The sequence below is a fragment of the Micropterus salmoides genome, unplaced genomic scaffold (genome assembly GCF_014851395.1).
Source record: "Micropterus salmoides isolate LMB-PRFRI ecotype aquatic unplaced genomic scaffold, ASM1485139v1 Ms_hic_scaffold_17, whole genome shotgun sequence".
NCBI lineage: Eukaryota > Metazoa > Chordata > Actinopteri > Centrarchiformes > Centrarchidae > Micropterus > Micropterus salmoides.
The window spans coordinates 31,652,497-31,668,328 of record NW_024040817.1 but is presented as its reverse complement, the minus strand read 5'-3'; the positions used below and the strand labels follow the sequence as shown (position 1 = coordinate 31,668,328).

General features: G+C 40.2%; 1 protein-coding gene across 2 annotated transcripts in view; it reads left to right on the top strand.

The window, feature by feature from the left end:
- thsd7aa (thrombospondin, type I, domain containing 7Aa) overlaps positions 1-15,832 on the top strand; it is a 158,220-nt gene that overhangs the window by 109,306 nt on the left and 33,082 nt on the right. For both annotated transcript variants that reach the window (XM_038725596.1, XM_038725595.1), the window contains exons 9-13: positions 1,133-1,248; positions 2,665-2,797; positions 4,265-4,368; positions 7,200-7,394; positions 7,686-7,952. In XM_038725596.1, coding sequence (XP_038581524.1) covers positions 1,133-1,248; positions 2,665-2,797; positions 4,265-4,368; positions 7,200-7,394; positions 7,686-7,952 — 815 coding nt within the window. The remainder of the gene's footprint in view (positions 1-1,132; positions 1,249-2,664; positions 2,798-4,264; positions 4,369-7,199; positions 7,395-7,685; positions 7,953-15,832) is intronic.

Sequence of the window (15,832 nt, the reverse complement as noted above, 5' to 3'; positions counted from 1 at the left end):
GGAATTCTGAGTAGAGATAATTTCCCCATTCTACAAAAACTCTCTACTTTTCTATGGAAATGGGGTTGAATTATTTAGGAAAATACGACAATTTGGGAAGCATTAAACAAGTGTATTGCAAATGTATCTTAAGTGTCCCAGACTTATTCAGTATTTATAGGTTTATAATGACATTTCTACACTGTATCTAAAATTGTACATATCCAAATTCACAAGGATCAGGGCAATGTAAATTTTCAGGAAGTTCATAAGGAAAAAAATAAATCAGACAGCTCTGGATGCACTTCTTTCTATGTAGTAATGGCAGTAAAGTTGTGATGTGTTGCATCATTTTATCACTGTGACTGTGACAATGACATGTGTTATAATTACCATAAAGCAGCATTTTTGGCTTTTCTTTGTCATGCTTTCATCAGCCTCTCTTTCCTTCCACACACTCCGCAGTTGCGGAGTGTTTTTCATGATGCAATGTCAAATCAAACAATCAACAACGTAAAATACTTACATTCGGGCCATTGTTGTAAATGACACCTAAACTGACTCCTATACTTCAAAATGAAGTATTGATTTTCTGATGTTAACAAGACACATAAGCACATTGGATTTTACATGAAACAAAAACCATGAGGTAAAGTATGGACGCACAGTTTTAATTTGAAGGTATTAATATATATATATTTGATGAATCAGCAGAGCAATATCAAAGTAGAAATTATGTTTACATTTTATAGAAATGTCCAAGGGACATGGACATTTTATAAAAAGTCCATGTCCCTTGTTCTAACAATGCTGGTTAGGGAGGTGTATGTGGAAGTGAACCCAAACATAAATTTACTTGTTTCACCTTCTTTCCTCCCTCCATCCCTATCACTACACAATAAGAAAGGAGGAATGGAAGTGGAAGAATCTTCAACCACTGCACGCACACACAAAGACACACACACACACGCACACACACACACACACACACATGTTCACATGTTCACAGTCTCACAAAAAGATCCAGGCACATTGGGAGCCTCCAAGTGAACTCCCACCACGGTCCCTTTGGCTCTAATCCAGCACATCTCTATCAGATTTTCAAGGGTACTCTGTGTGTGTGCGTCTGAGCATGTCAATGATGTACTTGCAGATGTCCGGAGAGTCTGCGCCCAGACACCGTCAGGCCCTGCTTACTGCCGTGCAAGAGAGACTGTATCGTTACCCCGTACAGCGACTGGAGCCCCTGCCCATCAACATGTCAAGCAGGTAGCTCCAGCTCTTTGTTGACTTCAGCAAACTCAACGAGGCATCACAGGGTGTGACACGGGTCACATGCAGCAGTGTTAGGAGAGGGAAATCACAAAAAGCTTTTGTATGTCTGTGTTCCTCAATTAATGATGCATACCAAATTTGCTCATCGTTAATTCAGCATGAACAGACGATGAAATCATCATGCACACAGACAGAATAACAAAAATTCCAATTATGCTCGGGCTGTGACATGTGGAATAAATGTTATGGAAATGCAGTATTCTCTAAAAAGGAAAATATCAGGGTTTCAACCAGGAAATTGGTTAGTGGAGGTGGTAAGCAAAGACTGTGACAGCATTTAATTTTTTTTTTCCTAGATATCACTCAGGTGTTATTTTATAAAGGGGTAGAAACTTCTAATGGTGTTAGTAGAGGCTGTTCTACACAATTAACAGGTGCCAGAAATCCAAAGTGTTAGCTAATTTGGGACATATTTGCCAAGCAAATAAGAAAAACAGCCAATAGCCTCAGTGTTAGACATATGTGTGGCTGCCATTCCCTTGCATTTTGCTTTATGTATTGGCATAATTACTCCCCAGAGGCATCTGCTAAACAAATTCTTTAATCATTCGATCATAACTACTGTTTCTGGTAGACGGGTATAGACAATGGCAATGGTTTGGTTTGGGGAACTGGGAATGTGGCCACACGGAGAGACCGATAGGGAGAATATGACATTGATGCAGCTTGTGTCAAAAACACCCCTTATTCTTCTCTCCATAACACAGTCAAATCAAAATGCATGGACACCATGCACATGCTCCTGCAGTCAGTCCCAAACATCACACTTCGAGTTACTTTCAGAAATGTTGGTATATGGTTGAGAGGTTGAAAAATCTACTTAAAATCAATGTTTCTCAGTCACAGTTTAAATGTTAAAAAATGCTAATGAATCAACATTGTATTTGGTCATGTTTTCATGAAAAATAATCATCACAAAAATAAATTTACACAAGGCCTTTTTTTGTTGTTTGTTTCTAATACAAACATAAATGAATACAATAGGCCAAAGTTATTAGTATAATAAGTACTCAGACATTTTTCACATAAATGTGGTCACACTATTTTAGGTGCACCACATTAACCTCCCCTTGATGTGGTCACTATCAGCAGAGAATTAGCAAATAGACAATGTGAAAAATGAAATGAAGACCATCTAGGCTTCATTACATTCGTTCTACAGCGACAGATTTAATAGGCTAAGAGCACACAAAAACATCCTTTTTTCAAGTACCTTTTCAAATCTGGGACATGCTGAAACTCAAGATGAGACCACGGAAAAGGAACTGCTGCATTTTGTATTTTACATACATACTCAGTTTATTAGCTAAATGTACTAGATTTAATGTTTATATGTGTGTCTTTGCTTAGGTGGTAACACCAAGAAGAAGCAGTACAGGAAGCGTATTATCATACAGTCACCAGCCAATGGAGGACAAGACTGTCCTGAAGTGCTTGCCCAGGAGAGAGAGTGTGACGCGCCATCTGTCTGTCAAGGATACAGGTAACCGGTCCCTTACAACATAAACACCTGTATACATTACTTATTATTATTACATCTTCCTAGTTGTAAAGTAGGAAGTAGTAAGGAGTAGTTTTGATTGGCATAATTTTTAACGGCTATGATATCCCTCAGTTGGCTAAAAGTATGGCTGAAGGTGGCAAATGGCTACAAAATCACCATCTTCTACATTTCTTTTTAATTAAACACAATAGTACTAATACAAGTGATGCAGTTACTTAAAATGTGATATCTATTTACAAGTTGTTTACATCTGGTTTAACTTGTTAGCTAACTGCTAAAAATATAGATAATATACATTTCCATTTATGTGTTGTGACCACAGGGCTAGCAGTAGAGTTCCACAGGCATGAAAAGAGTTCTCCACTAATACCGAAAAAATATATGTGATAGAGCAGCAATTTGGTGTACTATGCTAGCAGTGGCTAATGTAGCCTCAAGCAGTCGAGGAGCAGGCTACAGAGGTCTGGTAAGCTTCATAACTCCATACCCAAAGAGTTTTTTCAAATTCAAACTTGGATCAGGTGACGTCACATTTTAGAACATTTATTAGAGTCTAGACTAGTCCTCTCAAATTTGAGCTCAGTACCCAACACAATCCCAAGCAATATTTTTTATTTACTTTTTTTTTATTGACTGTTAGTTTGCAAACGCAACCTATTGCCTGCACTCTATATCTTTACCTCTTCCAATGGGTACTGCTTTTGGAAATAACTTAACCTGAACCAGACCTGAGCCAGAAGTTTTCCGCAAAACCTGATAATATGGTTTGGATCGGTTTGGGTTGATGAACTCTTGAAAGCACTGTGGGTAACCATCTTGGAATGATTTGTAAAGTGTTTCCCAATCTTTCCACTGCTGTCACCAGAAGATGGACCCTTGATTTTGTCTTCCTGTCTTTTGTCTTTGTCTTGACTTAAAGTACTTGGTGGATTGCCATGATGTTTCTCAAGAAAATTCCTGGTTTCTTCAGGAAGAACCCAGATTAATTTAATTGCATCACCTTTTCTATAGTGCCATTCTCAGGTCTAAACTACTCAAAGTCTGTGAGTTTGTTCAGGCAGTCATTTGGAGTCCACCATTACACTCACATGGCTGTTAGTGTTAGCTGCTGTTCATATAGCATTTCATATGCCCTGCCACCACCCCAGCATTCACCTGTAGGCACCGAGTCTATGTTCATGCTCTATGTCATTTCTTATTCCCTCTCTCCCCACTGTTTCCTCGTGGGGAGTGAAATGATCAGATCCTAGATGCCAAATAAAAACTTTGTACATACTCTGCATTCACATAATAATCCATTTAACATGTAGTACAAGTATACGGTATGTAATTGTTGTCTGCTAGCAAGACATTTAACATTTTACATCTGGTCCAGGGATTTACACTAGCAGCCATTTACACCCCCCTGCATTTAAGTTCAAGAAACCTCTGATTCTTCTTTTTCAGATGGAAAACCCACAAGTGGCGGCGATGCCAGCTGGTTCCATGGTCAGTTCGTCAGGACAGTCCCGGAGCTCAGGAAATCTGTGGGCCGGGCCTGCAGGTTCGGGGTGAGGACAGCCACACATGCAGACAAACATTGATCAGACCATTCCATCTGCGTCCTCTCTTTGCAAGAGCCTGAAACAAGGGAGTTGACATCAAAGCAGCGCCTAGGGGCTGCATACAACTTTAATAATATGGAGAGTTTAATGATATTGGCTGTAAATGATATGGGGAGAAGAGAGATAGATGAGCTCTACGGAACCTCACATATCAACATTCTAACTCAATGTTGTTACACTAACAATGGAGCTGATGGAAGAACAGATTTAAATGCCAGGGTGTTATTCATGGGATGATTTATCATTAGTTGAGTTTCTTTAAAAATGGCATACAAAGCCATAACAGATCAGGCAAAACAGCCAGCACTGGCAACAAACCGCCAGACTGCTACTCAAAATACTTAATACTCATTAAATGCTGCTCTGAAATCAGCAGCACTGCTATTTTTGCCATTTTTCTCTGTTTTTCTCAGTGTATTGTGAGGAATGTGAGTAAAAGTTATAGTTGCTGGGTTAGTGTTGAAAATCACTGAAATCATTCGTTGATCAGACCATTAAAAATAAAACTGATCAAAAATAATTTTCAACATTAATCAAGCAGTCTCTAGTTCCAATGTCTCATTTTAGCATTTCTCTTTTTCACATCATTGTTAATTAGTGTATTGCCCTTTACTTAAGTAAATGCACCATTACAGTTATACTCATTACAAGTAAAATACTACGGTAAAAAGTTCCACATTCAAAATAGCAAAAGTACAGAAGTATTATGAGTAAAATTCTGGTTCTGCAGAATATCAGCCCCTGTGACTGACATATTATTAAACACGACATTATTTGATTGTTAATACTGAAACACCGCTGTTGCTGTTTGCAGTGGAGCTAGCTTTCTTTTTTTCTGTGAAAAGGCTATTTTCGTGTAACATTACAAAAATCTATGAGACTTTTGAAACATGTGTACACAGTGAACATGAAGTCTGCAGAAATCTTTATCAAATTTTCTTTTGTGCTGTGTGGATGTTGCAAATAATTCTGCATTTAAACAGCATTACCATGCAATAATACAATATTGACCAGTGGATGCCTGGAACTTCCAGAACTACATAAAAAACTGGATTGTATGTATTTGAAAACTGTATAACAATTTAACAGTTTAAAAACATTTTTTTCAAATGTATCAATAACAATAATGTAAATGTCTGTCTTGTTAAACACCCCAAATATTATTTATTATGATGATATAATAATGTATTATGTGCCTACTTAACACCAGCAGGATAATCTCAGAACAATACATGCACTGTTCCTTTAAGATGACTTGCGAATTTAGCACTAATGACTGCGGCCTGAGTGAGAATGTAGACAGACAGCTGACTTGTTATCAGTGAACACACTCAGACTCCTATAAAAGTCTCAGAGACAGAGGCCATTATCTTATTCCAATGATGGGGCATCCTTTTCCTCCATCCTGGGAGGCTCTTGGCATTATGTACCATTACCTGTAATTGTATCCTCTAAGCTGGAGAGACACAATTCAATACAAGCCTCTTACTATTCACCCACTCACTCAATACAGTGTGCAGAATTCCAGAACTATTTTACAGCCCTTCTAGTATTTCCAATGAGTGTGTGTGTGTGTCTGTGTGTGTGTGTGTGGATGTGCAGTAACTGATGCGGGTATAAGAGAGGAAGACTGAGGGATACCCTGAAATAATGACTGTTTTAATATCGGTGTTATTGTTAACATAGTGTCACCTGTGTTTTTTTAACCATGGGGCAGTTTGACTAAGGCAGCGTTTGAACCATCTAATTTTTATCACACTGATAAGACTCAAGCCAAGCCAAAGTGACCTGCCACAGTACAACACCTGCTGGCAATTTAATCCATTAAAGAGCAACTCCCCGCTGACCTCTGCGGGTTGATTGGGTTAATGTCGGTTGGACTAGATGACCACATACACAACATCACAGATGGATAAGGTCGGACCACAACTTAACCATACTGGTGGAATGTAACTAAGTACATTTCTTCAAGGACTATACTTAATTACAAATTGTATGTACTTTGCTTGGACAAGTCTGTTATGTGCTACGTTATACTTCTATTCCAGTACAATTTAGAAGGGAAATACACCTTTTACTCCACTAAAGTTATTTGAGGGATTTAGTTATTACAGATTCAGATTGTATGTAGAAAACCTATGATGAACTAGTAAATAGTAGAAAATTCACATGCGGCATTTGTCTGCATTAGAAGTACTTTTACTCTGAATACCTCTACCACCACTACTATAGTGCAGTGTGAAGTGTTGCACTGTTCATGGTGTGGTCAGAGCGTGCAGTGATTGCCAGATGGCAGTACAAGTAGGACAATTGGCCTGGATGTAGTTACTCCTTCAGTGATGAAAACAAAATAATCAGCCTGTGTCCAGTAGGTAATTGGATTGGAGCCGTCACTTCATACACACTTCAACGCTTACACAACACTATGTTGATTGGTAGCTGACAACCACAACAATTTTATGTCACAACCAATACTTTATCAATGTCTATAAAGGAGTCATTACAACCATACTCTATGTCATTAGAATAGGTTTTCTAAAAACAACACAAGAAGGAGAAGAAGAAGGAAGAGGAGGAGCACCAACACACATCTGCAAATAAAATGTCAATTGCATACTTTTATTGTTTTGAATAATTTCAAAATAAGCATACTGCATTCTACCGTGGACACGTGAACGACTCTCATGTTCTCATCATTTACACAGAAGTGTATCCCACAAAATGCAAGAGAAGTCTCCATCCTCTCATAAAAGTCCATTCGCTCCTTTCCCCTGTAGCTGTTTCGTGCCGGAAGCAGGATGGTGGCCAGGCAGACGTCGAAGCTTGTCTTAAGTTAGCCAGCTCCATGCCACCTCTCACACAGCCCTGCCAGCTGCCCTGCCAGGAAGACTGTCAACTCAGCAGCTGGTCCAAGTTTTCCTCCTGCACAGCCGATTGCGTAGGCGTCAGGACCCGCAAGAGGATGCTAGTCGGTGAGTGACAGACTTCAATGCATTGCGGACTTCCAGATTACATCAACCTTTAGAGTAAGATCAGTATGTGAGAAACTGATTTTGGAATTTAAGTTAACTGAGAGGGCGCCAAACTTCTATGTACTTTTCTATATTTGATTTCCTACAGTTCCTACAACTGCTCAGTCTAAGCAGGCTTCTACTGACATCCTCTTAGCAGCCTCTGTGTAACAGCTGGAGGACCCGTGTGTTGCTTAAGGACCGGTAATCACGACTTTTAAGCAGTTAATAATTAAAATGTTTTTTTTACAGGAAAGAGCAAAAAGCGGGACCAGTGTAAAAACCACCAGATGTATCCTGTGAGTGAGACCCAGTATTGCCCATGCAACAAATACAATGCCCAGCCTGTGGGCAACTGGTCGGACTGTGTCCTACCTGAGGGCGGCCGCATGGAGGGTCAACTGGGCATGAAGGTCCAAGGTGACATCAAGGAATGTGGCCAAGGATATCGTTACCAAGCCATGGTGTGCTACGACCAGGACAATCGCATAGTGGAGACCTCTCGCTGTAACAGCCATGGTGAGTTTCCCGTACTGAAATAACCATACTGTCTATGGAAATAACCCAGTTACCTTAACCCAAACCCTTCTTCATTTTAAGAAACACCAGCGATCACAACTAAATTGATTCACAAATTCAAGTTCAAACAAGGTAGTTTACCTCACATTGCTGACAAATCAAAAAAAAATTGTCAAAAAAAAAAGATTACAAGCTACTGCACTTTACTTCAACACATCAAGCGTGTCTGTCAAAGAATGCACCAGGTGTCATTTCTCTGTCATAAATGATTGTAACAACGTATGTGTACTACTCGTCCATTATTTACACCCATGCTTGTGATGGACTGAAATTTAGCAAGGATCAGTGACCATCTGAACGCTACTGGTGAATATGAATGGGTCTAACCCAATTTTCCCATTTCTAGCAAGATTCTGTATCTTTTGGAAGAATTGAGAACATTAAGTGATATAACAACACATAACATAACTTAAACTAGGATGAAAAGCACTTGGCTCTCTGCTTGAAAGTCTCAAGTGCTTTCACCCTGAATCACTAAAAGTCTGCCCAGTTGCACCACATCACCGTGATGTCACAGTGTACTGCCACACCCTGCAGTATATCTGTACTAGTGTTGTAGTCAAGACCACCCAAACCGAGACCAAGTCAAGACCAAGACCAGAGTTTATCGAGACCGAGACAAGACCAAGACTTTTAGGGGCTGAGACGAAGTGGAGACCAAGAACACTTCCCCACATTACATAACGCATAATAAAATGTGGAACGAGATCATAGATACTTCTCAGACTGATCTGAAAGATCCACATTCCCATTAAAACACCCACATACAAACACTAAGAGCTGAAATCAACATAAGCATCTTTATTCAGCGCTCCTTTTCCATGCTTACCTTCACGGGTAGAGGTGACAGTTGTTAACGGGAACAAAACATTTTTAATTAGGGTAATTGGTTGCATTTGAAACAATATGTTTTACATCTAATCAAGGTTAGGATGTTAACAAAAAAAATCAGACAGTACACAAGCAATTTATTTACATTCCCAAAGTTATGGTCTTGATTGGTCTTGAAATAAAATCCAGAGTCCTCAATGTCCGAAACGGAGACAAGACACACCATGCGATCGAGTCCGACACAAGATCAAGAACATCAAGACCGGTCTTGAGTAATACAGCACTAATCTGTACATCACTGTAAGGTTAGAAGTCAAACCACTGTAAAAACTCAAAAACACAGTTTTTAGGGGCGTTAAGTAAGTCTTTAAGTAAATACAGAACTCCCCAGTGCCATGTATTTTGCCATACTGAAGGTCAGAAAGGATGCACCTGTTGTGTTGTCTTTTAAGAGGAAGTTTTGGAATGGGACAGCCTTGTTGCTCTTGACAACAGGTTGTAATGAGATATGGTGTAAATGCTTAATCAACAATTCAACAATTTTCTGACACTACACTTGTAGTTGTAAGAGTAATGGCTATTCTTAATGCAAAGGTGGAAATAGCTTGACATTGTTCTCGTATGGGGAGGAGAATGGTTTTGGTGGTTGGGCTTTCAAATTTAAAGACTTTGACATCACCTCGGTTCCTTTCAACAGTGATTTATTTAACCACGATCACAATCTTGACATAAACTTAAACAGTTTTAGTTCACCTTAGACAGATCAGAAAATTATCATATGTATCTTTTTTGTGAGTCATATGGGTTGTTTTGGAATGCAGACAGACAACCTGTTTTTCTCACAGTTTGCCGCGTGTACGAACAGGTTGATGACCCAAACACAGGACACTGGAGCAGAGCAGGTTCAGTTGAGGGATTTATTAGACAAGAGCGAGCACACTTACAAGCAGCAGCTGAGTCCAAAACAAAGTCCAAAGTAAGCACGGTGAAACACAGATCCAAAAACAGACAGAAACACAAGGCAGGAACAAACACACTCAACACACGCAACAGAGCAACAACAAGCTACAATAATCTGACAAAGACTGAACAGAAAACAGGCACTAAATACTAATGCAAACGAGCAGGGCGGTAACACAAAACAGGTGGATCACATCCAGGTTCAAAACTGAACAGGAAGCAAAACTAGACACAGACAGCAAAGACAGACAATGTCAGAATAAAACAGGAAACAAGGCAAGACATAGATACATGGAGTGAACAGACAGGGCGCACTTAGACAAGCTATAACTTGATGCGAGACGACCGCCTGAACATACCAAGACTAAAATGCAGAACTAGATGAAGACACGGACAAAACAGACTGAGCAGTGGACCAGTATGGACGAAACAGAACACAGAATATGCATGAAACCTAAACGGGAAACAACAAACTAGTAACTAGGATCTGAGACGTAGATAAAACACAGAACCAGGACTACACACTAAGACATCAACTAGGACATGAGAGGGGATGAGCAGGACCAGTTATAACAGAACATCACAAGAATAAACAAGGCAGAACAGTAGAAACACAAGACATGGAACCAAAAAACCCCAAACCATGACAATCTGAAAAGATATGAAGACTGTTGGATGTAACTCATCTTAAATTGTGGGCTTCAAAGTCACGCTGGAGGCTGCATGCAACAAAGAATGACTTTTGTGTATTAACTCACTAAATTAGGCATATTAGCCAACAATTGCTCTTCAACAAGCAATCCTTTCCAAATATTCGTCCTTTTATCCCCACGTCCACTGTAAATTTGATAATCAATCAGGGGAACTTGGGGATGTATTTTCAGCCAGCAGCCCAAATGTGTCAGGCCACATTGCAGTGAGCTGTATTAACATTTGGCCGTATATTCCAGCAAAGGGAGAAAAGGGAATTAAGAATCATAGTGCTGCCAAATTCTGCATCTTAACCCGGGGAAAATACAGAACACATCAAAGCACTCGGGGGGCAATGAGCGTGTCTGTGTTTGCTCATTGAGAAACCCGTCTCGCTATGAGTCAAAGCTTTCCTCCCCGCATGGGGTTGCTTGATGGTAACTGGCTATAACTGTAAAAAGATACTGGACTCGGAGTCGGTACTGCTGCTTGCTTTCTTTCTGATTTAGGGGTATTTGATTGGCTCTCTTATGCCAGAGAATATTTTGGGAGTAACATGGTAATTTCTTGCTCCTTCCTACTGATATTTGTATTCTGGCACTGAACAGTCACCTATTAATGAAATTTTCTTTGTTTTTTGGGGGAGTGTTTTCATGTCACTGACTGTTTTCTTCCCTGGACCTTTTCCTGATGTCCTTTGGTCAACCTTTAGAGAACAGCTGTACATTTTAGTTTTCATTTAAAGCTGGACTTATGGACACACACAGGGCTAACTTGTTGGTAGATAGTTATAATCATTGGTACATCCTCATTGGAAAGAATCAGGGTCATGGATGGATGGATGGAGGAGCACAGTGATGAACCGGTGTCAGGGAGCTAGTGGAGGGAAGACAGGAGGGAACCAGGGGAGTTGAGACTCTGGGTAAGGGAGCTGTCTCTTCACATACTACGATTGGATTAATGATATAGCCTTACGGAGACCTTTGATTAACATGCTGATGTGTGAGTGGAACAAGTTTTATGAAGAAGTTAATTCCACTAATAGAGACCTGTATGGTGGAAGATTGAATCTTGAGAATGGAATGGGTGAATGTGTTGAAGCTGGAGATTGTCAGGACATCGAATGAAGGGAATGAAATACTATGAGAGGCATGGAAAGCTTTGAAGCCATTTCATACAGTCATATATGAGGAGTTGTTGAGGATTACATCTTGTGTTGTAGATGGTGTCTGAAAACGGTGGGACTGGAGTCAAAAGAGGGTCAAAGGCTGGTGTCAGTTGTCACGGGAAGCAAGATAGTGGGTCAGTGATATGGGAGGTTTGGATGGCAGGGATGCTTGGAGGGAGACAGAGTCAAGGATGATGCCAAGACATTGCAGGGATGCGCTGAGATGGTGGCATGATGGTGAGAAAGTCCCCTAGAAGATTGATGACATACAAGAGTTTGTAGTTATTTGTTAGGATTCAGCTGAGTACTTTAGATAAAGAGTAAAATATTTTCAGCATGCACTTGCACCCAGAAGTCAGATGCACTGTGAAATAGTATGCACCCTTCCAGAGGACACTGCAAAGGCTTCTTTCTTTCTCAAAGGCGGATGAGGGAGATGGTTTGACCGATTGTTTTATACTGCGTAGAGGAGTCTGGACTGGGAATTAAGCTGTTGATGTTTGGGGCAACGGAGCCATGATGAGATGAATATTTTCTTGTAGCTACGCCAAATGGATTGATTCTGGATGTGGGGAAGGGTGGACTGGAAAATGGTCTGATGAAAACTTCTTTATCCAGGAGTTTGTCGACTGTGTTGGGCTCAGAAATGGCTGCCTGCAAATTGTGGCATGTGTAGGAGGAATCGGGCATAACCTGCAAAACTGGGTGGAAGCAGATTGGATCAAATGAATGGCTGGCGAAAAAATCCAAGGTCATGCATACAGACAGACAGAAAGAGACTCCTTCCATTTTAGTTAGATTGCTGCTAGTCCAATGGTTGGCCAGCAAACTGTGCAGTAGCTCACTGCCATCGCTGTGTGAGTTTGTGCGCGAATGGGTGAAGCGGAGATAATAATAATAATAATAATAATCTTTATTTGTAGAGCAACAAGTGTAAAGACAATAATACCCAAGAGACAATAATACAAAAACAATACAAGATAAAAGCATGAAAACATTGAAAAGACTAAAATACACGTTTAAGATAAATATAAAATTAGTAAAATAGAATAAAATAAAAGGGATAAAATAAAGTCAAATAAGATCGGGAAAGGCTCCTATAAAAGTATGTTTTAAGAAGGTACTTAAAAGAGTTCACTGACTCAGCTGACCTGATTTCCTCGGGCAGGCTGTTCCAGAGCCTCGGGGCCCTGATAGCAAACGCTCTGTCCCCTTTAGTTTTCAGTCGAGACTCTGGAACAGACAGCAGACCTCTGCCCGAGGATCTCAAGGTACGTGCTGGTGCGTATGGGACTAAAAGTTCAGAAATATAACAAGGCGAGAGGCCACGAAGAGCTTTAAGTGATCAATAGAATTTTATAGTCAATAAAAAACTAAAACTACTATACTGGGAGCCAGTGTAATGAAGTTAAAATAGGAGTAATGTGATCATATTTCTTTGTTCTGGTTAAAAGCCTGGCAGCTGAGTTCTGGACAGTCTGGAGTCGATCAATAGATTTTTGGGTTAAACAGGTGAAAAGGCTGTTGCAATAATCCAGGCGTGATGAGATGAAGGCGTGTAAAATGGTCTCGGTGTCCTTAAAAGTTAACATAGATCGAATTTTTGCTATATTTCTAAGTTGATAAAAACATAATTGAACAAGCTTTGTGGTGTGCTGCTCGAAATTTAAATTACTATCAAACCAAACACCAAGGTTCTTTGCCACAGGCTTAATGTGATTTACTAGGGAACCAGCAGATGGCAGTATTTGATTCAAATTGATCAAATACTGCCATCTGCTGGGACCCGATGACCAGGATTTCTGTTTTGTCTGAGTTCAGCTGGAGGAAATTATTTGACATCCATTTTTTAACTTCACAAAGGCAGTTGTTAAGTGAACTCAGCATTCCAGGGTCTGTGGATCTGACGGGCAAGTATATTTGTGTGTCATCAGCATAAATATGAAAAGAAATGCCATGTTTATGGATAATATGTCCAAGGGGAAGCAGATACAAGGAAAACAAAATGGGTCCTAAGACCGACCCCTGAGGCACACCATATTTAACTGGACAGAACGAGGAGACATAGTTGTTTACAGACACACAAAACTTCCTATTTGACAGGTAGGATGAAAACCATTCTAGGGCAGTACCAGAGATCCCCACCCAGTGCCTCAGTCTGTCTAACATGATGTTGTGATCAGTGGTGTCAAAAGCAGCACTAAGGTCCAGGAGTACCAGGACTGAGCACATGCCTTCATCAGCAGACATTAAAAGGTCATTGGTGACTTTAAGCAGGGCAGTCTCAGTGCTGTGGTACTTCCTAAAACCAGACTGAAACTTTTCAAATATTTTGTTATTTTCCAGTACAGTGAGCAGCTGTTTGGACACAATTCTTTCTAGAATCTTTGCAATAAAAGGCAGTTTTGAAATTGGTCTAAAATTATGTGGGAGGGAGGGATCTAAACCAGGTTTCTTTAAAAGTGGGTTCATGCAAGCCGTTTTAAAATAATCAGGGACACAACCAGTAGATAGGGAGCTGTTGAAAACAGAGATCAAATGGGGCCAACAGAATCCATTACTTTCAGTAAAAACTTTGTAGGTATTACATCAAGTGGGCTGGAGGACACTCTCATTTGTGATACTGTTTTTAAAAGCTCAGACAAGTCGATGGGATAAAACTGGTTAAAACTCTCTTGTTGCTGGTGAGGAACCTCTGAGTAAAGGCTGCGGGGGTAATAGAGGCTCTGATTGACACCACCTTATTGGTAAAATAAGATAAAAACAATTCACAGTCATCATTACTTCCAGCTGAGGCACAAGGAGGGGTTGGGTTTACCAGCTGATCCACAGTCTTAAACAGACACCTGGGGTTGTGTTTATGTGTAGTAATGAGTTCAGAAAAATAGTGTGTTCTCGCATCCTTAACCAAGTTATTGTATTTAATTAATAAATCCTTCAGACTGAGATAATGGACTTGGAGACTGGATTATTTCCATCTGCGCTCTGCTTTCCTGCATTCCCTTTTAGGCTGCGAATGCTGTCATTTATCCAGGGTTGCTTACTAGCTTTAGACGTAGGCCTAACCTTTAGAGGAGCAGTAATATTTAGTGACGACAAGCAGATATGATTGAAGTGATCGACCAGATTGTTGGTGTTGGAATCAGACAGGTGTTGGCTTTGGCTCTGAAAGAATGTGCAAAACTTTGAAACACTTTGTTCATTAAAGAAGCGAGAACACACGGAGCTTGGTGAGGCGGCATGAGTAACAGGAGAATCGCAGCTAAAAACAATACATCTGTGGTCAGATATGGTCATGTCCACCAATTCCACAGAGGAAATGCTGACACCCAGGGTAAAAACCAAGTCCAGTGTATGACCACGGTCATGTGTTTGACCTTTGACATGTTGTTTGAAGTTAAAAGAAGTGGCCATATTTAAAAAGTCAGTTGCATTAACATTGTTGGGGTCATCAACATGAATATTAAAATCGCCACAAAAACAATTCTGTCATAATTTAAAACCAGAGTAGATAAAAATTCAGGAAGTTCTGATAAAAATCCTCCAGGCGGTTTTGGGGGGCGATAAATTATAACAAATATGATAGGTTGCAGCCCTCCAACTTTAAGAGTGAGAACTTCAAGTTAAATTCATCACAGCGTACTTGATGACATTTTAAATTTTCCCTAAACACGCTCACTAGCCCACCACCACGACCACTGACCCTCGGTTGACTAAAACAATCATATTGAGGCGGACACAGTTCAGCTAGCTGGCTATAGTTATTCATTTGCAACCAGGATTCAGACAAGATAAAATCATTTAAGATAAAAGTCTTACTTGACAGTGATCTCACATTGAAGAGAGCCATTTTAAATGCGCTTGTACTGGGTGCTGGAGTTGGTGCAGTTGTCCTAATCCTTAAGAGATTACTAATATTTCTGTGTGGGATGTGCACATTTCGGTTTACTGGTCTATGCGTGATGATGAAAGGAATAGAAGTCTGTGGAACAGCGCTGGGAGCAGACAGTTTTACATGCCAGCAGGTGGAGACAGTTGTTAGTGGCAGTGAGGCAGAGATCTGTTCAGTGAGCGGTGGTGTGTCCAGGTGTGCTGCATGAATGATTAGTCATTCACGTAAGTCATGTGTGGACCGCACCGCATGCTGTATGTGCGCAGCTAACATTTCTGA